The sequence below is a fragment of the Phaenicophaeus curvirostris genome, chromosome 7 (genome assembly GCF_032191515.1).
Source record: "Phaenicophaeus curvirostris isolate KB17595 chromosome 7, BPBGC_Pcur_1.0, whole genome shotgun sequence".
NCBI classification, from domain to species: domain Eukaryota; kingdom Metazoa; phylum Chordata; class Aves; order Cuculiformes; family Cuculidae; genus Phaenicophaeus; species Phaenicophaeus curvirostris.
Genome location: NC_091398.1, coordinates 13,319,307 through 13,345,726, shown reverse-complemented (window position 1 = coordinate 13,345,726; position 26,420 = coordinate 13,319,307). Strand labels below are relative to the sequence as shown.

Sequence of the window (26,420 nt, the reverse complement as noted above, 5' to 3'; positions counted from 1 at the left end):
TCTCCTTAAAAATGTTTTTATTCCTTATAAGTGGAGACTGTATATGAAAAGAAGCTCCATTGTGAGCTTTTCCACAAAAGAAACTGCAAAAAACCAGCACTCCTTATACGTAGCAGAGACACTGGCATTTCCTATTCTAGGGCAGAAGATGGCTAACAAATCCATCTCCTTGCTCTCTCGCAAAACAGGGAGCAAGAGGCTAAAGAAATCATGTCAAGATATGATACTCTGAGGCAGCTGTCCAAGGGCCAACATTATCCCCTGCTCCTTAATCTTCATCCTCCTCTTTCACTTTCTTCTTTTTCTTCTTCTTTTTCTCTGTATTCTGCAAACAAACAAATGTTTCTATGAACAAACCATTATGGAGAAGAAAAGCAACACATGTCACTAGGCAACCAACTTCACACTCCAAGCATCACGGCAGCTGCCATACTCAAAGCACAACCCCAGAGATGTCCCGTTCCTCTGCTGCTGAACACTCTCCATGTTTACAGCACAGAGCAGCCAGTGGGCAAAGGAGGCTGTGCTGTCAGCTACGCTGCTGGCAGCTCAGCACTGCAGTCACACAGTTACAGGCAGCACAGCTCCCTAACCAGAGGAGAGAAAATGAAATCCCATGTTAAGAACATGATTTCCAAACCAAACAACCAGCTTGGTTTGGTCTCATCCACTCCACTGTTGCTTGGAGACACCAAATGACGCTTCATCCCTTCAGCAGGTACACCCTCTGTTCCCCACAAGCCTGAAACACTAGACAGATGCCTGTGGATCGGCACCAAGGGACAGTCTCCTCCTCGCTAAAAAAGGATGCAGAGAGAGACAAGACTAAAGCTGGCAGTGGAGAGATAAATTCTGCCTCACCTCAACTGTGGGGCTGGTGAGGGGCTCCTCAGTCAGTACCTCCTCTTCTTCAGCTTGCTTTTCCTTATCCTTTTTCTTTTTCTTCTTTTTGACAGGTTCATTATCTTCTACAGTTGTCTCCTCTGTACCACAGAAGGAAGAAAACGAAAGGCACCTTGTAAGTTACTAAGAGTGTAAAAGGAAAAAGCTTTCTATGAGATGCAAGAGGATGCAGTGATGATAGCAGGAACGCAAAATATGGAATACCACACTGCCTACACTTATCTTCCCTCCACTTTGCCCTTACCTGAATGACTGCTCCTTACTATAATCAAGACATAGAATACAAGCGGTAACGTCCAGACAGCACTATGCACACCTCCTGGGACAAACACCACTCCTACAGGCTGCTCCCACAAGTTTAAAACAAGCTTACGAAAAAAGAAGAAACTTTCCTGTCCTGGAATACATTAATTATTTACATAAGCTGGGAGGAATGTTAACCCAAGGGAAGATTTACTAATACCCTCTTGCATTTATTTTTCAGAGCTATTCATCAACAGCTGGCCTATTTAATCGCTATGATTTACCACCTATTTTCTAGAGTACAAACCACCGTCTTAAGAATCTCTAGGTAAAAAAAAATCAAGCAGAAATCATTACCAAGCTGACAATCTATGCAGTAGCCAGGCTGTTACTGGAGCAAACCCAGGTTAAACTTATTTGCACAACTGAGTCAGTGCCAGATACAACGTTTCTCACCGTTTAGTACAGGAGTGGCAACCACTGTCCTTCAGTAGCTACAGAACTGAGATGCTGAAAGCAGCCGTACTGGTGGTGTGTACTATTCCTACTGGAGGCATGACTCAAGAAGTAGTTTTCTCACTGTACTCCTCCAAAACAACTAACCAATTGCATTTTGAAACTCGCTCACTTACCAGAAGAACAGAAACAAACCCAGAGCAATTACAAAAAACTGAAAATAGTCTCTTAACATCTTGACTGCACCTTGTCACAAGTTTAGTTCCCCAAGGCAGTGGGATTATGAGTCAAAAATACACTTCAATCTCTGCTTCTAACATAAGCTATGCACAAAAAAAATTGGCTTCAGGGTAAAAAATTTCTAGATGCGTCTACAAGAAAATAAAGCCAGCTAACACATGCAGTTTTCTGACATTAAAAAACGCCAGAAGCAAAATACCAAAGGATTCCAGATAAAATTACATTTACCAGTTCCTTTAAGCGGATTCTGCCATATGCATCATTCACAGTGAACAAATGAATGAATGAGTGAATGAATGCAAGCATAAGGCATTTAAAACACGTGTAAAAATAAGTATCCTCACCTCCCTATGTATGACACGGGGAAATAAAAAGTAGCTGAAAAATGAGCATAAGCCTCATTAAAGCCATACAGTACAACAGGAGCATATGCATCACATTTTGCTTTGAGACACATTTTTACTCAGCTGGATTGGTAAGCTACACATTTTCAAGCAAAGCGTTGGGTGGTAACCTTGGAAAAATAACTCCTTGTTATTACCGTACATGTCATCAAGTCTGACACACCAGGCAGTGGAACCTGTCACAATTCACAACCGCAGATGATGTGCTGTGCACTCACAGGCACTGTCACTTCTCACAGCTAGCAGCAGATGCCTTCCTTGAGATTTCAGCTGCTGCTTTCTAGCAAAACTCATCACAAGACTTCACGTATTTGTACCTAGTCAGAACAAGGGTAGAGACTCCAAGGGTGCTCATTTTTTCTCCCTAGGCGCAACACTAAGTTACTCAAGCCCAGCATGGTTTCATTGTGATCCACAGCAGCTGATAAGACAGCCAACGACTCTTACTATCAGACACAGAAAGCAGCATCAGCAAGAGCAGTCTGGTTTCTAGACCCATGCAGGGCTGGAGGTCACCAGCAGCAGTTCCACTAACCCATTTTCCACCTTTCTAAGCTTTTACACACCAGCCTGATGTACCTTCCTCGCTCCACACGTACAGAATCAAGTCACACTGCCTGTCAATGAAGATGCCACGTCATGATGGTGCTGTGATTTAAGGCTTCGTGTCTGGCAGGGTTCACTCTGTTTATTTAGGATGATATTTCACTTTTCAAGAAAGACCTTTCCAAGTGACTAGCTGCCCTTATATCTCGATGAGCGCTTCACTGGGGGCACTGGCTAGCCCTGCTGGTGGTATATATTCCATCTAGCTACATTCAGTTTCAAAGACTACAGTCACAAAAATAGCTGTCCTATTTCCCTTCCCCCACCATTAAAACAGGTTTTAACAGACAACACTTTAAGTAGATTATAACTTGTTTTAGGCACAATCCTAGCTTGAAATCATGCCTCATCTCCAGTCCCCTGGCAGTTCCTGTCCCAAGTACTGCCATACACACCCTCCAAAGAGGGAAAAAGAGAAAACTCAACACATCTCATCCTGCAGTGGCATTTCAGGCTAGTACAGTTCAGAAACACTGTTCCCCTTTACAATGAATATTAAAGCAACAGTTTGACAAATCTCTGTGGCAGCTTCCCAGCTTGCTCCTGTCCCTTACCTGCCTCTTGCAATGCAAACTGGATCAAAATTGACCCAGCTGAAGAAATCCATTTTTTCCTGGACTGCTTTTCCACCACCCTCTTTTATCACACAGCAATACAAACAGCGTGGGGAAGGAGGGGGCAGAGACTTCTTTCACAACACTGTCTGGATGTGTAATCTCTGACCAGAGAAAAGCTTAACAGAGCACTGCATCAAAAATAATAGAGCCAAGAATAGCAGAAATTCAAGGCTCACACATATTCAAGTCGACATGCAACATAAATCTTAATGCTAGTGCTCTTCCGTGTATTACGGAACTTAAGATTTCTTGGACTACCCCAACCCCCTGGCATGTGGAACAGTCACACCAACTATACTGGAAAAGGGCATGGTCTGCCTGCCAGTGCTAGGGAAACTCACGTACTTTGCTGGGTGGTCAAAACACAAGATTTGCAAACACCAGGGCAGTGCTATTTTAAAGAGTACAACAGGACAGACCGAAAAGATTAGTTCTGCATACAGGTGATATGATATGAGATGAATAATCTCTCTGAAAACACTTCTTCCATAGTCTGGATGAACTGGCACGCGTAGTTGTAATGCCCAAGTAGCCAAATAAAATCACCCAGCTAATATGAAAAAGCGGGAAAAAGCAGGAGTGACAAACCATACACCTTCTCAGGAAGGTAATCAACACTTCTGAATTCTGTACTTCAGGTTCTGGAAGTTTCAAAAACACAAGCACACAAAGCTAAGCGCCATTCAACCCCTAAGCCAGGGTATACTGATGCTCAAAAAAAGCACACAAAGCAAACACAAGCAGGTTTGTGCATGGAAGCATGAAGCATTGAATAATATATTCATAAACACAAATATCCTCCAAATACTGTAAGAGACCAGGCTAGAAATGTAATATTTCACCTGTGAAGAGCTTGTGCCTGTGAGATGTCAACAGTTGCTTTGATTAATGCAAGAGAAGCCCAAGGGAACAATTCTGAGACTATAGTATGGCAAGTTAGTTCAAAAGATTATCAAAAGCAGTAGCTGTGAGAACACCCACATTCTCCAAAAAGAAAACAGGCAAAGTTCAAGCCTCCAAAGTACTCATATGTCCTTGACTACTTATGATAAGCACAAGAAAACAAGCTGGGGCACAGTTATCAGCTTTACAGCACAAAGGATTCTCCCTCCAGCGTAACTTTTAATTCTCAGCTGAGGTTCCTACAAGTTACTCCATCCACGTACAGAGACACCAGGAACCAACCAGTGTCTGGAAAGATCATACCTCTGCCTCAGCTGAGCATGAAGAGGTACAGAACCAGTGTAACTGCATGGAAAAATGACAGACGAGGAAGGCTCTGAAAAGCCCTCGCTTGCTGCAGGCATGGGTAGCTGATAAAACTTGTGCGTAGCTCACGTCTAGATCTGCCTCTGGCCCTCACAGAAATGACTTAACCACCTTCCTTTCCCTTTTCTCCTCCTGAGTTACACACTGGGTACTGCACTACCATAGCAAGCATTAGGCCAGCCATTTAGAGGTGCCGAAAGGGACAATGGAGAGCAGAAGACAAAGTGTTTCTTAAAATGAACCATAATAAAAAAACCAGATTATTTTGAAGTTGCAGTCCAAAAATCTTTCTTCATGCAGTAACTTATCAGTGACTGAAAGAAAAGCTGTGGCCATGGTTCGCTTTCAGCTCTCCAGAGAATAAAGATTGTTCATGTACTAAGTAAATTCAGACTGAAATTTTCAAGTGTCATCTCACCTCACATTCTGACATTCAATGCTTATAAGTTGAAACATGCCAGAAAACATTTCTATACAGAATATAAAAGTATTCTTTAAGGAAAATCGGCCAAATTCTGGTTTTGCAGAGAAGAGGGTATTTTTGTCTTCAAGATACTAAGGCCCACTAAACAGAAATCTGCTAAGCAAGAAACCTACAAGAATGAGTAGAATTTTGGTTTTAAATGTTCTTACATGCTTAAAACAGTTTAAAAGCAGATATTTAAAGTAAATTGACCGTAGTTTGGTGTCAGTCCATAAAGGATTATTACTTTATTGTAAATACAGTGTCATACCCAAGGAGAATCACCAGTTATTGTGGCTGGTTGTGAATGCTAAGCCCCACTGCATGATACACAGTGACATGCCAGCAGCACAAATGCAGCAACTGACCTTTTGTCTCCGCTTTGAACTTCTTTGCTTTCACAGCAACCTCTCTGTCTTGCTCATCCACCTCCTGAATTTTGCGTTTCTTTGAAACAGTAGGAAGCGTAGAGTCACCAGATGGGTCAAATACTTTTACTTCACTGTAATGAAGAAAACAAATCAGTTCAAGTAACCAAAAGACCTTGGCCCCAGGCAAGATCCTGCAGTTGAACATAAAACTTTCCAACACAGCCTCCCAAGAATATTCACAAATCAATCTTGTTCAGCTGATGAAGCATCTACAGGTGAGCCTCTTCCTCCAATACATGAACAGATTATCAGTAATCACGACTACAGAGGATATCGCATGAAGTACAACTGTCCCATTTGAGCAGAAGATACCAGTTAAGCAAGCGCTTGGTTCCAATTTCAAGGCTCTACAGAGCACTTAAATTACCCGTTACATTGATCTCTGCTGCTTTCTAGCATAGCTGAATGATCACAAGCACAGCTCCCCACAATTTGGTAAGTCTGTATAATTGTACCCCAAGGCTAATGTGTATAAACAGGTTTAGAAGCAGCTTCACATCTGCTTTTTTTGCACTGCCTCTCCATCACTACATTCACAGGGCACACCTTCCAGGGCAGGGTAATGCTATGATTCTACCTGTGTATCACTTGTTTCAGACTTTATGGGACATTCAAATACCACATCTGTGCCTGAAATTGCCTCTTCTCCGACATTGTATGCTCCTTTGTTCAGTCCCAAACTCCTCTATAGGGTGCACAGCCACCCCAAAAGCCCAGTGCTCTTTAGTTGGACCTTTTTGGGGCACAGAAACAGCCTAATAACAACAAAGCTACTTTATTCTTACTCATTCAGAACAGAATGAGTAAGAAAAAGGAGAAAAGAGTTTTGGACAGTAAGCGTAAACTACTCCCCGCCCCCGACATATAGTGAGCATCTAAACTTCTCTAAAATAGGAACGTGAAGTAGTTATCTTGCACAAGGTACAAAAGCAACTGAGGCTAGTGAATAAAGGGGAAGGATGTGGTAATCGTAGCAGACAGTACCAGCAATTCATCCTCTAAGGATCAGAAATTATTCTCACGGGTATTAACACTGCATTTTGATTCACAGAAATTGATTACACAGCCTTTTGCTACCAGCAGACTGTGCTTCAGTAAATAAATGCAGCAGAGGTACATAATGCACACTTTCACATCTCTTTAGGAAAGTGCACTGGAATTGCTTCACTTGAACCTTATCTCTAAAAACTACCTTGCAATTAACCTCTGAAACACTACTTTGATGTAGCCAATTCACAGAGGATCCATGGTTCCAGACAAGACTAAGAGACTCTTGCCAATCTCCTTAGAACACTGGTTTAGCCTGTCAAACAACCTTCATAAAGCAGCAGTACTCCCATTTTTGTTCTACAAGGACAATTTGACAAGGACTGAGTTAGCTTCCTTTTTAGGCAGACAGACTACGCCAAACAGCCAGGAACTATCTTCAGTCTCTCCCCCAAGCCTAGACACGTTTGCAAAGCATGTCTAACAGCAGAAACGTGTCCTGGCAGGAATTCATGACTCCTCATTTCAAGAGGTCAAAACCCTGCATGCATGTTACTTCCTCAACATCCTCCTCCCTAAGTCACTGCCTCCTTACACACCCCGATGCTTCATATACCGGCATAATCTCTTCAGAAGCAGCTCCAGAAATCACAGCCAGCACTACACTTCAAAATCCCTAGCACATGGAAATGGAAGTTAACAGTTAGGCTTGAGAAATATGTCTGGGGACTGCGGATAGGTGTAACAGTGCTATTTTTGCCTCAGAACTCGCATCCAGCCCTGGTTTTGCTGAACACTTGCCCTCTCTCCAATAAAGGTTCAGCCAAGCAAAACAAGATGCCTGCAACCAAATTAAGTGAAAAACCCAGTTGTCACAGCTCAGACTAATTATAGCGTGTTCAAATCCTTAGATATTCAGCTGTCGCAGATGCAATATTACAGTGTCACTTCGGGCACCAGAAACTGCTCTAACAGTGTCCGGAGTATAGACCCCATCTATTGCTTAGGATACGCATTACTTATCACAGACAAGACCCAAATTAGGAGATGAAGCTTTGCTCAAAACAAGAACAGCTTTTTTCCCCACCTTTTTAAAGAATAAAACAATTAAGTACGTCTCTAGGACAGCTTCCACATCAAAAAAATTAATTCAAATTGATTTTCTCCAATTTAATTTACTCACGTTTGCATTAAATAAAGCCGCTACGTATTAACTACCCAAACTATCCAGCTTTTGGGGCTGATGTTGATAGCATCTGTATATACTTGTTACCTGATGACACCAGTAATTTACTATTAGACTGTTTCTTCAGTTCACTGGCTTTACCACAGTTGTAAAATGTGGAAAATGGGAATTCCCATTAGCAATAGGACTTGCCATCAGTGTTCAAGAGCACAGAAAATGTTTTCTGGATCTTAAGTCAACTCAGCACGCAACCAAAAAGCTTCTCAGAAATAAAAACATGAAGAATTATTTAGTCTTAGCTAGGGTGAAAGAGAAAGCTATTCACCTCTTGTTTTGATACTTGTCTGTCCTGGCTAAGGCTTTTCCAGTGCCACTTATTCTTCTCATCTACAAGAAAAAATTACAAGTGAAAAACAAACTACTCATAATAAAAACTATTCCCAACACAAGTTCTACACCAGCCCTTGAAAGAAATTAAAACCGGATACACAGACATATATTAGAGGGCAGGCTCTTGTGTACCTGTATGAGTCTTACACCTGGGAGTAGAATAGTGACAGGGAGGTGACTGGGGTGAGAAAGGCACGTCTTTCTAATACTGCTCTTCGAGAGCTCAGTTCAATTAAAGGCCATCTAGTACTGGATCAAACATCCCACAGCCCTATGACATACAACACCATACTTCTAAGTTCCCAAGAGCAGCTCGAATTTGTGCATATTATTTTTTTTGTAAGGATAACTGCCTGTCAGGGCAGGTATCACCCCATGGCTGGCATAAAGCCAACCTTAAAACCACAATTCAGGCCCTAAACTGGATTTGAATTAAATTTGTACTTACTAGGTAATCAGTTTGCCTTTGTTTTGATGGGAAGTATTGCCTCCCATGAAATGCTCAAGGAGAGACAGACAGGTTTTCCTGGATTTTTCTTTTTGCTCTAGCAACACCAGCACTACAGCATTAGCATCGGATCTTCCAGCTTGGAAGGCTGAACATAGGCATCATTTACAAGATCACATGTGGCAGACACACCATCTTAAAGAGGAAAATGAACCCTAAGTTCTCCCACCACGCTGTGCTGATGGCAACAGATGGAACAGCAGGTACAGAGAGGCATGATATATATTAGATGAGGGGAGGGTAACACAGCAATTTGCAGAATAATATCTTGCTTTAGCTACAGAGAAAGCTGTCACCACTGTTCACATTTTGGGGAAGCATGGTGGAAAACGTGAGAGAGGAAGAAAATGCAGATGTGCTTTCTTCTAAGTTGAAGAAAAAGAAGCGGTGAAGTAATAAGCATATATTTGCAATTAATTATGATGATGGCGATCAAAGATGCAGCAGAATGTAAATGTGTGATCTTATTCATCCTGACAGAATTAACTTACATTCTAATGAAAAATCTTAAGACAAACATTTAAACAAGACAAACTGACGTACAAACAAATGCATGCAGCCATCTTACAAACCTTACTGTTCCAGCAACGCTGGAAGAAGCTGCAGAATAAGAGTGACACTAGATCATGCAAGCGAGTGAAGGAGAAAGACTCAGAAAACAGTGCATCAGAAAATCATACCACGAACGTCAGCTTCATGCAGCCCTCTGGTAGACTTACCCCTCTCTCTTCCAAAAGCCGCAGTCTCGTCTCTACTTTTAGTCTGTTCTCAGCTCCCATTTCTGCACTGGTATCCTCTCCAAGGGCATCATAACGAACAGTCAAAGCAGTCTTAGCTGCCAGCATTCGCGAAATCTGGAAAAGCCAAACAAAACATTAAATGCTAAGATTTAACATAAAGCAATGATTCACTCTGATCTGGAAACCATACCCACAAACAGAAGAACAAAGTAATCACTTACTAGCAGTGCTTGGTCCAAAAAGTTATTAGTACATCATTTGCTCAACATTGAAATACTGTTAATGTAACACCTTATTTTCTTGATAAATAGAAGGAAACGTCTGATACAGCAACTTAGTTATACATATCCTACCCTACCCCAAACTTTCAATGAAGTTCATTTGAGATGTTGTTTTTGGCTGGATAGCTTTCTCCACAGTTCAAAAACATTCCTCCATGGGCACTATGAACGTCTAATCTCTTTCAAAGCAAGCCACAAGTTACTAGGTTCAGCATAAAGAGAGTCTGATTTTCAAGCAAGACTAAAGCTTTTAACAGCTCAGGTGACCATCACGTAGAAGGAAGCAGCAACATATACCTTGTGAAAGCCAGTGATCAAAGTCCTGAGGGATACAGTCAGGACCCTAAATTTTAGGAAAGCAAACTTCCAGCTCTTCAAGGAGTTACTCAGCAGGACCCCCGTGGGGAAACGGTCCTCAGGGACCAGGGAGCGGAACAGAGCTGACAAATATTTAAGGATGCTTTCCATCGAGCGCAAGAGCATTTGGTCCCCAGATGTGGGAAATCAGGAAGGGAAGAGACCAGCGTGGCCAAGTCGAGACCTGTGGGTCAAACTCAAGAACAAGAGGCAACTGCACAGGTAGTGCAAGCAGGGACAGGGAACCTGGGAAGAGTCTGGGGACGCTGCCTGGTTGTGTACGGATGTGTTCAGGAAGGCCAAGGCACAGCTGGAGCTGAACTTGGCAGGGGAAGCAAAGACTTACAAGAAAGGCTTCTACAGGTACATCCGCCGGAAAAGGAAGGTTAAAGAGAGCGTGCCCCCACTGATGAACAAAAATGGTGACCCCATATTAACAGGCAAGAAGGCTGAGGTACTCAACTTTTTTGCCTCAATCTTCACTGGCAACCATTCTCCTCACCCCTTCTGGCTCAATGAACAACAAGATGGGGACCAGGGGATTAAAGCCCCTCCCACTGCAGGGGAGGATCAGGTTGGTTGGAACAGGTCCAGAGGAGGGCCACGAAGATGATGCGAGGGCTGGAGCACCTCTGCTATGAGGACAGGCTGAGAGAGTTAGGGTTGTTCAGCCTGGATAAGGTCGCCTCAGAGACTTCTATCAGCCTTCTAGTATCTAAAGGAGACTTACAAGAAAGCTGGGGAGGGACTAGAAAAAAGGGGAGTAGCTTTAAATTGGAAGGGGGGAGATTTAGATTGGACTTGAGGAAGAAATTCTTCATGATGAGGGTGGCGAGGCATTGGCACAGGTTGCCCAGGGAAGCTGTGGCTGCCCCCTCCCTGGAGGTGTTCAAGGCCAGGTTGGATGGGGCCTTGGGCAGCCTCAGCCTTGTCCCTGCCCATGGCAGGGGGGTTGGAACTGCATGGTCCCTTCCAACCCAAACCATTCTGAGATTCTATGATTCTAAGAACATTTCTATTACTACTCAGATGCGTTGAATGGACAATCCCATTCGCTTTCTCCAACAGGAATAACAGACATCCCAGGATTTATGAAACACTAGCGTTTTCCATGTAACCATGAAGCACTACAGAGAATCAAGACATGGAAAGAGCCTCACTGTGAAGATCAAGCCATGCCATTAACAGATAGTCACACTGAAAAAAAACAAAAGCCAAGCTGGTAAACAATTCTACAACTCACCTTTCCTTTGTTTTTGGTATTGGTTTGTCCCACAAGAGAAGCATGATAGATTAGGCCAAATTTAGGCGTGTCTCGTTTTGTCTTTAGTGCTCTGAAAAGAGCCTTCTCAGCACCCAGCAACTGAACTGTTGAAGCTGGATGTTTTGCCAAATTCAAGAGGGAACCTAGAAGGAGGTGACACACCAACAGCAATTAGTCAGAGGAGCAGCTAGAAAAGCAGGCAGGTAGATTCCTACACTATACACAAGTAGGAACCTCAGAGCCCTCTATTTCTATGAGAGCTGCTTCACATTCATATCCTTGAAGGACAGGTAAGCCATTTCAGTCTTTCATGCTTCAACTAACTGTCTTGGTTTCACCAACAGGAATGAAGGTTGACTCAATAAAACTTACTCCACTGGAGTAATGCCTTCTCCTGATGAAGTCTGACAGCAAGAACGTGTCATCACAGAACTACAGCATAGATAAAGAGGGCTGCTTACCTTGAGCCAGTCTGACTATAAAAGCCTAATGCCAGTTTGTCAGTATTTTACCTCAGCAGTGACTGGACTATCAGCAGGAGGCTCAGTCGGTGTCTCAGAAGAGGTAGTGACTTGAGTTGCCCTCATATTCCAAAAAAGAACTCAGGCCAACTGAAAACTTCATCATCACAGACTACTACCGAGCTCGTGCTGATATTCTCAGATTCCTCGAGAGCTACCGTCCCGCACCCCCTTTACTATAAGATGTTCATCAGGGCCTTGCATAATGCTTTTTAGCCGACCGGCTCCTCAGAGAAAACCTCTAATGAGGTCATCTAAGCATTATTTATACTGATGACTGTAACCCACCTGCATGAGCAATAAGTCTTGCTCCAACCAGTTCACCCACCATGACAGTGAGATTAGGGGCAATGGCCATCATTCTGTTCTTCAGGTAGTCATAGAGCTGTGTCCTGTACTCAGAGATTTCAATCACCTGGCACAGAAAAGAGTTTGGTTACAGGAATGAGTATTAGCCAACAGACAAACAGGACGAGCTAAACAGATTGAAATGAGGAAGAGCTGAGAATTCCAATGAAGGAGACTAACAGAATGCAGACAGTCAAGAGCCAGACTTATAGAAAGCTTTAAGTAGGACATATTCCCAGAGCAGAATTCCATCCATGAAGTATATTGGACCTGTGCTGCTTATTCCCTTATGCAACTTAAGTTTCTCAGCAAAGCTCCCAATAAAGGAGCTGACAACATGCCAACGACAGCGAAGCGGAACAAAAATACTTAGTAAGGACATTTCTTTAGGACAAAACTCTGGAACATTCAGTTCTCACGTAAATCTTCACTACCATTCTCTTGAAATGGGATAAGTGCTCTTTACTTTTTCCATACAAACACACACAATTAGAATGCACATAAAAAGGCAGCCCAGTCTAGACCAAGAAGAGGAACTCACTGCTCCTAACCCTGCCACTCCCTGGTAAAGTCACAAAGGCATCTGACTGGCACCAGTAAAGTCAGAGAGAGCTCACATACAATCTAGGTGAAAGCAGGATAGGGCTCCTAACTCTTCTGGAGCCTCCACTTTTAACCACTGAGTAAATCACGTAGCTTCAGAAGTGACAGATAAAAAGAGGCTACAGAGTACCATTATCTCAAGGACTTAAAAGCACATAATGGCAAAATTCCAACAAAAAGTAGGACTGCTTCTTCTGGAAGACTTCGTCCAGACATCAACAGTTGGAGATGGCTCAGATGAGGTAGTGACTGCACACCCTCATGTCTGTACATCAGGAAAGCAACAATATAGGAATCATCACTGCCATCACAAGTGTGTCAGCAATACCTTGGGAAAACCTCTCCTTGGTATAAGAGGCTCTGATACGGCTCACTGAAGTGGAGTTCCTATTGTTATTCATCCACACGTACGTACCTGATCACAGAGATGAATTATGTTGTTTATATCTTCTTCTGATACTTCTGTCCCCATGGAAATCTCAGCGGCAGCTTTCACTTCCTCTTCGATCTCCTCTGGTAGGATGTCAGAAACATCAGAGGAGGCAAAATTGCTTCTGTCTCCTGTGGGGCACAGATGAAAGCATGTTTGTGCTGGGGGTGAGATGGATTAGTAAAAAAGCATAGAAACAGATGAAGATCAAAGGCCAAAATAGCAACAGTGAGGCAAATCTGCTATCATTCTAGTCCAAACTCCCAAAGTATCTATCATTGCTCTGACTTTATGTTTATACTAACAGAGAATGACTGGAAATATTAAATTTGAAACTAGAAATAAAAGGTCTTATTCTGTAACACTGCATACGTCCCCTTTTCAGTAGCTGCTTGCAGCAAAATTTTCAGTTACAAGACTACAAAGGAAGAATTCCAGGAAGTCAGCAGTCATTTGCCACTAACCAAACCTACGTAATTCTTCCTACAATTGAGAAAAAAGCTCGCTTAACACCACAAGTCTCCCTGGACTGCAAACTTCATTATTAGGGGAAAAAAAAAAAAAAAAAGTAAGTCAATAAAAAGCACATGCCTAAGAGGTGAGGCAAGGGTCCAAAATACTATAGCAGACATTCCTTCTGCTCTTTTGAATACTTACAGCAGTCAGTCTTCAAGAACACCCAAAACAGGCTGCAATTGTCTTTACATTAGTTTTCAGCAGCTAACTTCCAATTTGATCTGCTGACTAATTGTCATTCTAGTAAGATATGCCGGTGGTCCATGCAGAGCTGACTGGTGATACAGCATTAGCTTTCCCTTAAGCTTCAAAATGGTAAATTGCATCATCGTACAGATTCAAGGGTACATTACTTTTCTACTGGCCCCATCTACACTGTTGCTGAAGACAGAATTGTATACCGGGCCATGACAATAGCTGGATGAGTGAGTGGCTGATCTACAACTCGGTGTCAGTTGCATACTAACATGCAATATTCGCCAGGCTCATGCCTCCTAATTACTCACCAACTTTCCGCACACATTTACAATACGCTAGGTTATCTGTGATGATTTTGCCCAGTTCAGGGAAGTGCCAGCCATACCATTCCCTGCAGCGCATGACGTAGTTATTCAGTTCTTTGTCCAAGTCGTCAAGAAGTGCTAAGAGAAAAAGAACAGACTTTTTTCCTAAAAAGGTAAGCTAAAAATGGAAAATTCTCTAATCAACAAATTTAAAGAGTGTAAAGGGAGAAAACTGAAGTATTTTATCCCATAAAGACTGGAAAGAAACATAAGCTGCAGTACATTAGAAGTCTTTACTCTTCAGAGAGCTGCATAATCCCAAGAACAATACTATAGAAATACTAGAATTCCCATGTGCATGGCCTGAAAGCTTCATCACTGTGGTTGTATAGGACAGAATCCTTTAAACAGATATAAAGCACATTCCCCTGTAAGCAGAACAGCAGGCAGTTATGCTGCCTCTTAGTCAAAGTGCTACACACAAGATTGATGTAAAACTTAAGACATGTAATAAACTCTAAGAAAAAGGTTTTAATGGTGAGAAACTGATTTTGTATTCAATCATTCGATTTAAAAGATTGTATTAAGCCCTTCAGTTGCCTTTATAACATAAACATATCCAACATAATTCAACAGGCTCACCCCATTTACCAGATATGACTGATAACCAGATTTAAAACATAAAAGTTTTAACACCCACAGCATATATTGCTACAGAGTCCTGAGGCTAAAGTATTTCCTTCTAATGCAATACCAATGTCCCCATCTGTTGTCTCAGTGGTAGTGACGAAGGAACTAAATCAATCATTCATTTCAGCTTTAACTATGTTTCATCATTGACAACAGTCTGGGAATTAATATTCCAAACAGGATTCCTCACCACTGCTTCACAGCAAGCACGCAGATTATGACGTGGATGTCTTCAAGGAAAAATAAAGGGCTTTCCTGGCTGTATTTACAGTTGCAGTCTGTTTTCCATTAACACAGCAAGGAGATTGAATGCAGCACTACAAACTGCAGTGGGTTTTACATGCCTAACATAACAGTTCATTTCTACATTACCCCCTCTGCACGATACCACCACAACAAAGAGTCAAGACACCCTGTCCTGTGGGCCTCATTCTCCCAACACTACTCAGAAGAGAGGCACATTGGGAAGGGAAGTCCTCAGAGAACTGAGCTAACACTGCCTGTATTTCAGCTGATCTCTGCTAAGGTGTGGTGGACATCAGTTTACTCTATCAACCTAAAAATGTTTGCACATGTGGAAAATTGTACTAACAAAACACATCTTATGCCTATCTGAATAGCAACACCCAATTTACTGAAAGCCGCTAGAAGGAAATGGCAATAACTTTTCTGCAACCAATATAAATAAGTCAGCTATGCTAAGCTGGATCTATTAATAATTAAAGGTTTAAATTTACTTACAAATTGCCTGGATGATCATGGTATCAACTTTGTCTGGGCTGAATTTCAACTTGTATCGGGAAAGGCTGAGGAGACAGAAATAGAGTTTTATCAGTAACTTGACATCCAGCAGCAGAGCACGTCTCACTGGGTCCTACTTCACACAACTATGGCTGTCCATACATTCCTTCACATCAGCTGAGTTTTATGCCACTGACTGCTCTCAGCTGTGTCCAGAAGTCACACTGACATGGTTTCACAATAGCTCCGACACATACACGAACAAACCCCACGACCAGGGTGAAAGGGAAAGTTAAGGCTAGCTGTACCACGTGTAGCAGACTGAACATTAGTCTTGTGGCAGGAAACAGGCTGTTCATTTCTTTCTGCATGTTCCCCACAAAAAGTATTTGTCAACAGCACTTTCATTTCCGCGGTGGCTGGAGGCACTCCGCAAAACAGCACCTACCCAGCAGCAATAATCAGCAACACTAACATAAAGCAACAGAAGAAACTTCCTTGAACTGATTCTCGCCGTCTCAAAAAGCCCATTACCATCTGGCTTTAATGTATTTTTAAAATTTCTACAGTAAAAAACACTTGATATCGATGAGGACTTGCAACTTCCAAGACTCTTTTCAATATTCATGACCATTTTCTACACACTGTAACAGCAAACACCTATCTGTTTTTAAGGAATCAGCTCAAGCAAAGCAGTTCTCTAATTGCCAATGGCTACAGGACAAGCCCATGTCAGAATATGTATTAAATGAATGCTTGACCCTATGCTGATCCAACAATTTTGTACCTAACTACTGCTCCACTAAAAGGCAGTGATAGCAAGGGAGGGGAAGACAACTCTACTTTTAATATTTACATTATATGTTATAAGTGTATTTATTCTGGCATAAATCAGTAAATTATGGTCCTCGCCTCACCTGTCAGTGGAGTTTTCAACAACCCATTTGACTGCTACAGAGACACTTCAAATCAAATCCTCAAGTACATAACATGCAAAGGCTGAAGCCTTTCTCTACAGGGTGGGGGCAACTGGAAAGCCCTTCTTTATAAAACAAGATTTCAGATACAAAGGTATCTTGATTTACAGAGGAACTAAGAGGCCATGTCACATAGGGAAACTTCAACCAACACATCTCAGCCAAATACACTGCAATGGGGCAGACACAGGGTGAAACAGAGCAGGGTAAAACAGGAACTCACCTGTGTGCCAGACCCAGACACATAGCTGCCATCTCTCGAGAAGGGAGGCCTGTAATAAGCCCTTCAATCTGTGAGCGAATTCCTCTCATCAGCTCTGTAACCATTGGGCTGTGTATACAACTCAAATTCAGCTTGTCCTGGAGGATGGAAACCAGTGGTCCAAGTCAGGCACGTCAATGACATCCCTCTAAGGCCTTTCTTCCAGTTGCTTTATCTCATCATATCTGGTTTTCCCACTCCAATTCTGTGATCACACTGTTTCAGTCATCTTTGATGCTCAAGGTAGTCACACCCCTAGTTCCCCCCAAAGAAACAATTCCAGTTTGAAGAAACGAATAATTAATGCTCTATCTGCTATGTAGACACTGGAACTGAAGAATCAAGACTTTGCAGATTACTAGAAACAGTTTGGCCACAGAGAGAATTCAGAGGTAGAGGGCTAGAGGCTTTGGGTTTTTTTTCAGAGAACGAAACTGAGTAGTTGGTTCAGAGTCCTTGGTATTACTCACTTTAACACTAAATCCTCCTCATTTTGCAGCCTACACCAGTCTCCTAAGACAAAATGAGGTGTGGTGAGAATAAAAATCACTTGAACAGGCAGCAATCAGACACGAGATGGGAACCTGGTATTTGACACCTAGGAGACATGAGAAAGCAGTCCAGCTTTACTGTACTACTACCTTCCTCCAGCAGGCAAGGATTGGATGATGTGCACAACTGCATGCAGACTGAGGGAAACAGAACCACGTGTACTCCCGACAAAACAATAAATCATCACCCACTATTTCCTGCACCTGATAGTGAGGAATAAGCGTTTCCAACTAGTTTTATATTTGGTTCCTCCCCTACCTCTTTTTTTGGATGGGATCATTAGCAAAATTAATTTTTTAATCTGCTGGATTTCTAACTAATATTTAAGAGAGAAATGAAATAAACCTCAACACCTCAGTGCACTTCAACCATAACATTCACTTATGTGCTTAAGATAATACCTTCCCAGTATACACACAATGCACATTTGATCACAAGGACCAGATATCTCCCACGCTGTGTAGACAGCACTGCCAGCATATTCTATTGCTGCCAATTGTAAGCTCTCTGGAACCCGACTTCAAGATTACAAAAGAATGAGACGTAAGGAAGAATGGCAAAATTCATTATTACCTTTATGACACCTCCAAGCTTGGCATCTGCTACAGCCAACTGTTCGTGGGCATCTTTTGCCACTATCTTCTTGAGAATTTTCTTCAAGTTCTTGCTGAGCTTGCCTTCTACGAGGGCCGTGGATGCTGTATAAAACAAAAAGACCAAAGATGCAGTTTGTTTCCTAAAACTTGTAAAAATAGTTCCCTAAACTTGCTATTTTTAACTGCCCACAGTACCTCTGGTCTGAGCTGCAATACTACTTCGCCATGCAGTGGCCAGAATAAAAATAGAAGAAAATTATATACTTGATCCTATAGAGGCCTAAATCAAAAACTTTTCTCCCAGATGCCTCTCCTTTCTCCATGTGGTTTCAGTTCTATTTCTGTCAACTTTGTTGAAGGATCTCTACAAACAGTATGCCCTATGCTTTAGATTTATGTTTAACATTTCCAAAGACAAGGTTAAATGGGAACATTTTGCATATCGTTTAATTAACCAACCATTTTCCAGGTCCCTTAGTCAGCAACCATGATACCCTAAATTGAGTAACGGCTTATTTGCATCCTCTGCTGATGATAACATACTATACCACCTAAAGCCCGACAAAGAACGTTGCCAAACACATTGACTGGGTAGTCAGATACAAAACATTTTAATATAGCATGTGATGGATCCAAGATCTTCATCACAGTAAATGGAGCAGAAGACAGTGACTTTTGATTTCCAAAACCTTAACGACATGTAAGGGTACAATCTAAGTGCTGCGCTGAGTTTCCTCTCAACCTTTCTAAAAGGAAGATAAGTTTCTACCTTTCAAGCTGGCCAATAGCTCCTAACTCACTTAATACAGCCACATGCACTGTTTTCCCTTCAAAATAAATGCGATATAGGTTGTTTGAATAATCTCCCCCACTTCACAGACAAGTAAACCTGAACCAAAGTAGTACACAGCTTTTTTGTTTTTTCATTGTTCTGGACGGTTTGTTTTCTTTTTTTAAATCAGCAGCAGCAGCTTCAATCTCAGTTGTTCCACTTGCTTCTCATGTGTGAACGTAGTGTCTCCATTCTTACATTGTTTCCTTAGCTTCCATGATAAGCTATCCTTACCACATTAGAACACAAAGATCCATTCTTCACTCATAAGCGCGACATGGAACATCCACCTAGTGATGTCATATGTCACACTCAGCAGTAATAGCGACATCATTTCTGAATGACTAGCTAGAACTTCTATCACTTCCGTTCAAACCAGTTCACAGCATCAAGCATTTAAGTGCTGAATTAGTAAAGATTACTGAATATAAGACTTCCCATTTTGTTTAAACTCCTGAATTTCTTTTAAGTGGAACACAGGCATCTTTTAGGTTGAAAACCCAAGGGCGGTTGTAATAATACATAGTTTGATATCTGTCTGTTGTCTCAGTGGTAGTGACGAAATGTTGACTCAAATCAGTTACATTCAGTCTCAACAAGAATCCATCATTGACAACAGGCTACACATATCAGATAAAACCTTCTGCCAAGTGCTCATAAGTGAGCCGCTTGGGAAATAAGCACGGTAGGGGAAAAAAGAAAAACAGACTTCATTACATCTCTACTGTACTACAGACTGGGTGGAAGACCTCATAGAACAACAAGAAGAGTTGACTTTGAAAAATTTGTAATTTAAAAGCTAAGCAAAGAAACAGAGCAGGGACAGAGGTGAGCAATGAGTGAACTAGGGCACACAGGATTTGTTTGGTTTGGGTTTTTTTGGTAAAAACAGTGTTAACTCACTTACCAGCAAGTGCTTCTGTTGTGTCCTGAAATTTCTCGAAGTGCTTCAGCTTTACTCTACAGAAGAAAAATACAAGCATGTAAATGAATGTACATAAACCAGATGCTAGAACCATTTTACATTTTTTCTGCCTCCGTTATTATAGCTCCCCTCCTCCCCCTAAGACTGCAAGAGCAGAGATCAATATCCAGATCCTCAAAAAGAAGGAAAACCACTAAACCTGCTGATTAATTTTGAGCTTGATGTGCCTTTTCAGCTGGGTCCATAAACTTGATTAAAAAAAAAAAGGATTTTTGATTTAATATATCTAGGACCAACATAATCAGAAAACCTAAGCTCTCTTTTTGTTTTGTAGTTCATATTTAAAGACAGACATGATCCATCTAAGTTTCAACACTGCACCCTGATTAACTAGGTGTCACTGCCGACTGACTGGTGATAGCATCTTCCCACTTATCTTCAAAAGGGAACCTTCTCCCTCTGTGGAACGCAGAGCTTGCACAGCCCAGATTTAACATGCTTTTCAACCAAACACATCTTCAAAAACTTTAAAACTGAACTGATTCATTGCCTGTGAATCTCTCAGTTCTCCCTTATAATTAGATGTTAGAATACAAGTTACGAGCAGAGTTTAAAACAAAAAACCAGAAAATTCTTCCATGCTATAACTACTGACCAGAGCCAGAAATCACGAGGACAGTGTTTAACCACACCATGCCAGATCCTCCAGCCCAGCTTCCCTCTCCCCCTCACATAATCTGTGGTGTCGATATCTAGTTACAGTCAAGAAGCTATCTCAATCCAGTAAATTCCTTGTCAGGGACAGACACTTGACTAATCCAGTTCTGATTAACCGCTGCTCTTTGTGAGTCAAGTATCAGCAAAGGAAGCAAGGTCACAGATAAAACGGAATCCTTGAGTTAAGCATACGCAGAACCCAACTGAAGCTCCAGGCTTAAAACGATGGCTTTGTAGAAAGTCAGGTGAGAGATTAATTACTTTGATCAGAATAGATACCCATTAAGAGCCACATCCTGTCTAGCAAGTGGCCAAGATGAAGTCTTCCAAGACAAGATTAACAACACTACAAACAGGCAGATGCGGAATATTCTATCCTCTCCTCTAAATACTGTTAGAGAACAGGATAAATCCAAACCACAAGGCATAGCTTGTTCAGAGGTATCCGTTATAACCAAAGGGGTTTTTATTTTTCCTATAAAAACACCCGAGACAGACTTGGAAGCGATCCACTGTTGTCCTCAGCTTAAGGACAATTTACTAGAAAGGCCAGCTTGGTCAATGGATGCTGCAGTCCCTGTGCAGCAATGCAGAAGTGCTCACACTCATTGATGGCACGGGCAACAACAAAAACTCGGTTCACAGTGATTCACATGCTACTAGTTTCAGCTGGAATAAATTTTTTTATTTTTTTTTAAGAATTTCATGTGAGCACAAAACCCTGTCATTTCAGCCACTTCCAGCATTACAAGCTTCAATGTTCTTGTCAAACCTTCCAAGTCTCTTTAAAATAGTTTAATTTTTTGCTTCAGTGACACATGGCAATGACTTCTGCAGCTTAGTTACACTGCAAGGAAAAGAAGGTTCCATTCACTTTGATATTCCAATTTAAGATTCTCCAAGTATCTAACTTCATACTATCGTTCACAACTTGTAGGCTTTACAAAACTGGAAAATAAAAACCAATACCGCTTCCTGAACCTCCAATGTGCATAAGCCTACAGGCAGTCATATCCTTCCAAAAGCCAGGCTGCTATCCCCCCACAAACCTGCTTACATTTTGTTTGCTTTTTCAGGAGTTTCAAATTCTTGCCATAAACTGTCAACTTCTTGGAGCTTTTTCTCATTCAGAACCTGTAGAAGAAGGAAAAAATAAAGAATCCACACCAAAACAAAACCACACAACTGTATTTAAAGCACTTTTGAACAATCTTTGACCCTGCATTCAGCAGAAAAGACCTGAAGCAGATTTGCAACGTGATCAACTACTGAAAGTTAACATCAATCGAGTTAAGCTAACAAATTCAATTTTGTTGACCTCCAGTTTCAACATTCTCTCTCAGCAACTTTATCCTACTAATATACCACTTTATTTACAGGGGTTTTTTTTACTTCCAACTACATTCTAGAAGTTGCTCAATAGTGGCTGGGTACTCCTGAACCCGCACATTAAAGCAAAAACCCCTCCTTGTTGATCAAAGCTGGGCTTGCTCCACCATGTCTACAGGACTCATTCACAACCCCAGTGACCCAAAACCAAACCTGCCACTGCTTTGGGAAAATACAGACATGTCTGGGACAACAGGAAGGAGCGATCCCAAGTTACTCCCATCCATCTGAGGCAGCTCAAGGAAGAAAAAGGACATCTCTGTAAAGGCAGTGTTTCCCACACAAGGCTCGGCAATTAACTGAGCCGATAATCATCTAGGGGGAAGCAATGGCTTATTCCCACCTCTACATAAAGGGAATGCTCACAGATGTAATAGTTGCACCCCTGGAGCCTACACACATCCCACAAAACGTAGCCTGTACACCTCACTCACAAATCCTGTGGTTTTGTTCCCACAAGGTAAATCCAACACAACTGCAATCTGACCGGGTGCATGGAGAATCCTTCTTGGGAGTATGAGTCTGCTCCCTCCAGGGTTTCTAAATCCAGGTTAGCAGAGGCCTTTCTTTTTAAATTCAAGTAACAGCTGGGCAAACAAACACCATCACTCACTTCCCACGGGACTACTCCAGGCACAGGAAAACCTCAAGGCAACTCTGCCTTTCCTCAGTTTGTTCCTACCCCAGGGCCTACAGAATGTTCAGCCTCTATTAACAGAAATGGGTGCACAGAGAGAAATAAAGACCTAGAAGCTGCTCAATCAAGGCTGTTAAGTCTACAGAAATTACGTGCTGATAGGTATTTTATGTCCCGCAAGGTAGTAAGACTTATTGGGAAAAAACCTTCCAAGATCTAGAACACAGATGTGTCCCATTTCCCCTTACAATTTAGGCTGTTTGCTACTAGGGAACACATAAGAGCTGCCCAGCTGGCACAGGACAACGCTCTGGAACACTGAGGCATAAATGCAGCGCACAGGCATGCTGGCAGCAGACACCTGTGGGCAGTGCTGCAAAAGGACTGCATGGCCAGGGCTGCCTCCTGAAATACAGAAGAAAAATTGCATCTGCTGAACCCTCGGAGCTTTAAGCACCCACAAGCCCATCCCTACCCCACACAGGGGCCCCCCTGCCCTGCTCCGGGCACCCTGTGGCACCAGCGCCCCCTATAGCCCTGGCACAGCACAGCACCCCCTCCTATAGCCCCGGGCACGGCCCAGCCCTAGCTCCCCTATAGCTCCAGGCATCCCTCGCCCCTAGAGACCCAGGCGCCCCCTACAGACTCGAACACATCTCAGCCACAGCCCCCTATACCTCCGAGCACCCTAGCCCCTAGAGCCCCAGGCAAGCCCTATAGCTCCAGGCACACCCCAGCCACAGGCCCCTATAGCTCCTGGCACGCCCCAGCCACAGGCCCCTATAGCTCCTGGCACGCCCCAGCCACAGGCCCCTATAGCTCCTGGCACGCCCCAGCCACAGGCCCCTATAGCTCCTGGCACGCCCCAGCCACAGGCCCCTATAGCTCCTGGCACGCCCCAGCCACAGGCCCCTATAGCTCCTGGCACGCCCCAGCCACAGGCCCCTATAGCTCCTGGCACGCCCCAGCCACAGGCCCCTATAGCTCCTGGCACGCCCCAGCCTCATATAGCTCCCGGCACGCCCCAGCCACAGCTCCCTATAAACTCGGGCACACCCCAGCCCCCTATAGCCCCGGGGACGCCCCAGCCACTATAGACTCGAGGCCCCTATACACTCGATCACGCCCTGCAGCGCCTATCGCGGCCCCCTATCGCCCCCCAGCGGCCGCCTCTGTCCCCGCAGGCGGGGGCACCGCGACCAGCGGCCGGGAAGGCCTCAGGGGAGCCGTGCGGGCTCGAACCTCTAGGCTGGACTCCTCCAGGCCACCAACCTCATTCCTCCCTGTGACAACGAAGCTGCCCGAAAATAAACTCTCCGAGAGTCGTTTGGGAGTTTTAGAAAGCGAGCGTCCTCTATCAGCCTGGGCAACGCGAGGGAGCGATGCCCATCGAGCGTGTGTAACCGGACAGGAGCTGGGACAGATTGGATTGCCCACTCACACGCACACGTATAAATTTCCCCAGAAATCTTATGCACATTCCACTACTTTCCAAGGTCCAATTTTAATGTTATTATGAAACTTCAAAACAGTCGAATCTCTGCTAATTTGGAGCTTTGGAGCCAGCTCTGACCTTGCACTGAAGATGGGGAAAGGCTGCAGAGAGAGGGGATCCCAGCAGACACGTGTTCACACGGATCAGACTGAACACAGGGTGTTATCACCTCCAAAGAATGAGCAAAATATTGGAAAGGACAAAATCTTCGAAACAAAAGCAAAAATAATTTTATTTTGCGATTCCACACTGATTCAGATGTCCTTCTAAAAAGGGATCCTATCTTACAAAAGCAGTGGGTGTACACACCAGTTTTAGACAAAGAACCACATAAGCCCTCAATGAGTGTTTACTTTTTCAGTCTCCATGTCTGGAGACTCCCTTCAGGTTACCTCTTGATATGAGATAACTACATCTCACAAGTCAATAAAACACACCAATAAATTCTCGCAGCCCTAAGATGGGTCATGTCGTAGAATCACAGAGTGGTTTGGGTTGGAAGGGACTTTAAAGCCCATCCAGTTCCACACACCCCCTGCCATGGGCAGCGACACCTCCCACCAGCCCAGGATGCCCAGTGTGCATCCAGCCTGGCCTTGAACACCTCCCAGGATGGGGCAGCCACAGCTTCCCTGGGCAACCTGGGCCAGCGCCTCACCACCCTCAGGGTGAAAACCTTTCTCCTTATGTCCAGTCTAAATCTGCCCCTCTCCGGTTTATACCCATTGCCCCTCGTCCTATCACCACAAGCCTTTGAGAACAGTCCCTCCCCAGCTTTCTTGTAGCCCCTCCAGGTACTGGAAAGTCGGCCTTGACCTAAACCAGCTACACCTTACAAAACAATAAAATATATCAATACATTCTTGCAACTCTTAAGAGAGTGTTTATTCTTTCAAATTACTCACCCACGTCTTGAGATTGTCTGCATGTTACCTCTTGATACAAAACAGATCTATATTACAAGAAAATTAAATACACGAACCAGCTGCAGCAAAACTCATCAATTCTCACAACAGGCTCTGGAAAAACACTAGTTGAGAGAAAAACGGTACAAAAACCCGCTCTCAGAGTGACGTTCTGTCTGACCGTCCAAGAACGCAATTACTTCGATGAAACTTAACTCTGCTTCAGCTTAGACCACGCTATTCCGCTTTTGGTCACAGCAACTCCCTCTCTCGCCATGGACACGCGTTCCTGTGGCAGCCCCGAGCCCGGCCCGCCGCCCTGCGGCCCCCGCCACCCCTCACCTTGAAGATGGCGTAGCCGGCGGCGGTCTCGAACAGCACCAGCATGGTGACACCGGGAGCGGGGACACACACGTGCTCCGGCGCGCCGGGCCCCGCGCCGCCCGCCACGCGCTCGCGAGCCGGAAGCGGAAGTGGCGGCACAGGAAACGGAAGTGCGGTCTGCGCCGCTGGAGCCATATGGCGGGGGGGAGGGGCTGAGGCCGTGGCCGAAGCCCCCGAGGGGCGGAGTCACGGAAACAATCGCTTTGGTGAAGTTTACTTTAGGCTGAATAAAAAAAAAAAATCCACTTTTTGTAATAGTAACTACTAATTGTGTCAGTCTGGTCTTGCATTTGAGATAGGGGAAGACTGAAAACAGATGATCACAGAAGAACACACATCATAGAAATGCTTGGTTGGAAAAACCTTTGAGATCATCAACTCCAACTGTACCTGTTCACCACAAAATCATATCCCTAAGCAATTCATCTGCCTGTCTTTTAAATACCTCCCGAGATGGTGACTCAACCACCTCCCTGGGCAGCCTCTGCCAGTGCCCCATAACCCTTTTTGTGGAGAAATTTTCCCTAATGTCTAATCTGAACCTCCCTTAGCATAGCTGCAGGCCATTCCCTCTCATCCTATCACCTGCCACTTGGGAGAAGACACCAACACCCACCTGGCTAAAACCCCCTTTCAGGTAGCTGTAGGCAGTGATAAGGTCACTCCTCAGCCTCCTCTTCTCTAGGCTAAAACATCTCTAGGCTGAACACCTATTCACACAGATCATAACTAACAGAAGACGCTATCATTTCCAAACAATGAAGAGTGTATGGAAAAGCAGTTTGAAGAAAACATGCTACCAGAGGGACATTCTGTCTTAGCTTTCCAAAAATAGTTACTTGGATGAAGTTTAGTTTAGGTTAAATAAAAAATATTCCACTTTTTGTAATGGTTAACTACTACTTGTATCAGTCTGATCTTGCATTTGATAGGGAAAGACCATCTCGGGAGGTATTTAAAAGACAGGCAGATGAAGTGCTTAGGGATATGATTTTGTGGTGAACAGGTACAGTTGGAGTTGATGATCTCAAAGGTTTTTCCAACAAAGCACT

The 26,420-nt window shown here is 43.4% G+C and overlaps 1 protein-coding gene and 4 non-coding genes across 5 annotated transcripts; all 5 read right to left on the bottom strand.

Moving 5' to 3' along the window:
• Nucleotides 1-25,455, bottom strand: NOP58 (NOP58 ribonucleoprotein). The gene is made up of 15 exons (XM_069860794.1): nt 25,327-25,455; nt 21,616-21,692; nt 19,824-19,876; nt 18,062-18,186; nt 16,898-17,034; nt 15,698-15,762; nt 14,270-14,404; nt 13,233-13,378; nt 12,155-12,281; nt 11,325-11,488; nt 9,423-9,557; nt 8,131-8,192; nt 5,570-5,703; nt 862-983; nt 1-325 (listed from the first exon to the last, which is right to left on the bottom strand). The coding sequence occupies exons 1-15, from the start codon at nt 25,369-25,371 to the stop codon at nt 269-271; spliced, it is 1,584 nt and encodes a 527-aa protein (XP_069716895.1). The 5' UTR covers nt 25,372-25,455; the 3' UTR covers nt 1-268.
• On the bottom strand, nt 11,896-11,982 carry LOC138722995 (small nucleolar RNA SNORD11). The gene has a single exon (XR_011337801.1). It is a non-coding gene; the product is annotated as a small nucleolar RNA SNORD11 (small nucleolar RNA).
• On the bottom strand, nt 13,044-13,127 carry LOC138722996 (small nucleolar RNA SNORD11B). Its single transcript, XR_011337802.1, has one exon. It is a non-coding gene; the product is annotated as a small nucleolar RNA SNORD11B (small nucleolar RNA).
• LOC138722993 (small nucleolar RNA SNORD70) lies at nt 15,029-15,116 on the bottom strand. The gene has a single exon (XR_011337799.1). It is a non-coding gene; the product is annotated as a small nucleolar RNA SNORD70 (small nucleolar RNA).
• LOC138723001 (small nucleolar RNA SNORD70) lies at nt 19,451-19,539 on the bottom strand. The gene has a single exon (XR_011337806.1). It is a non-coding gene; the product is annotated as a small nucleolar RNA SNORD70 (small nucleolar RNA).
• Nucleotides 25,456-26,420: the final 965 nt, after the last annotated feature.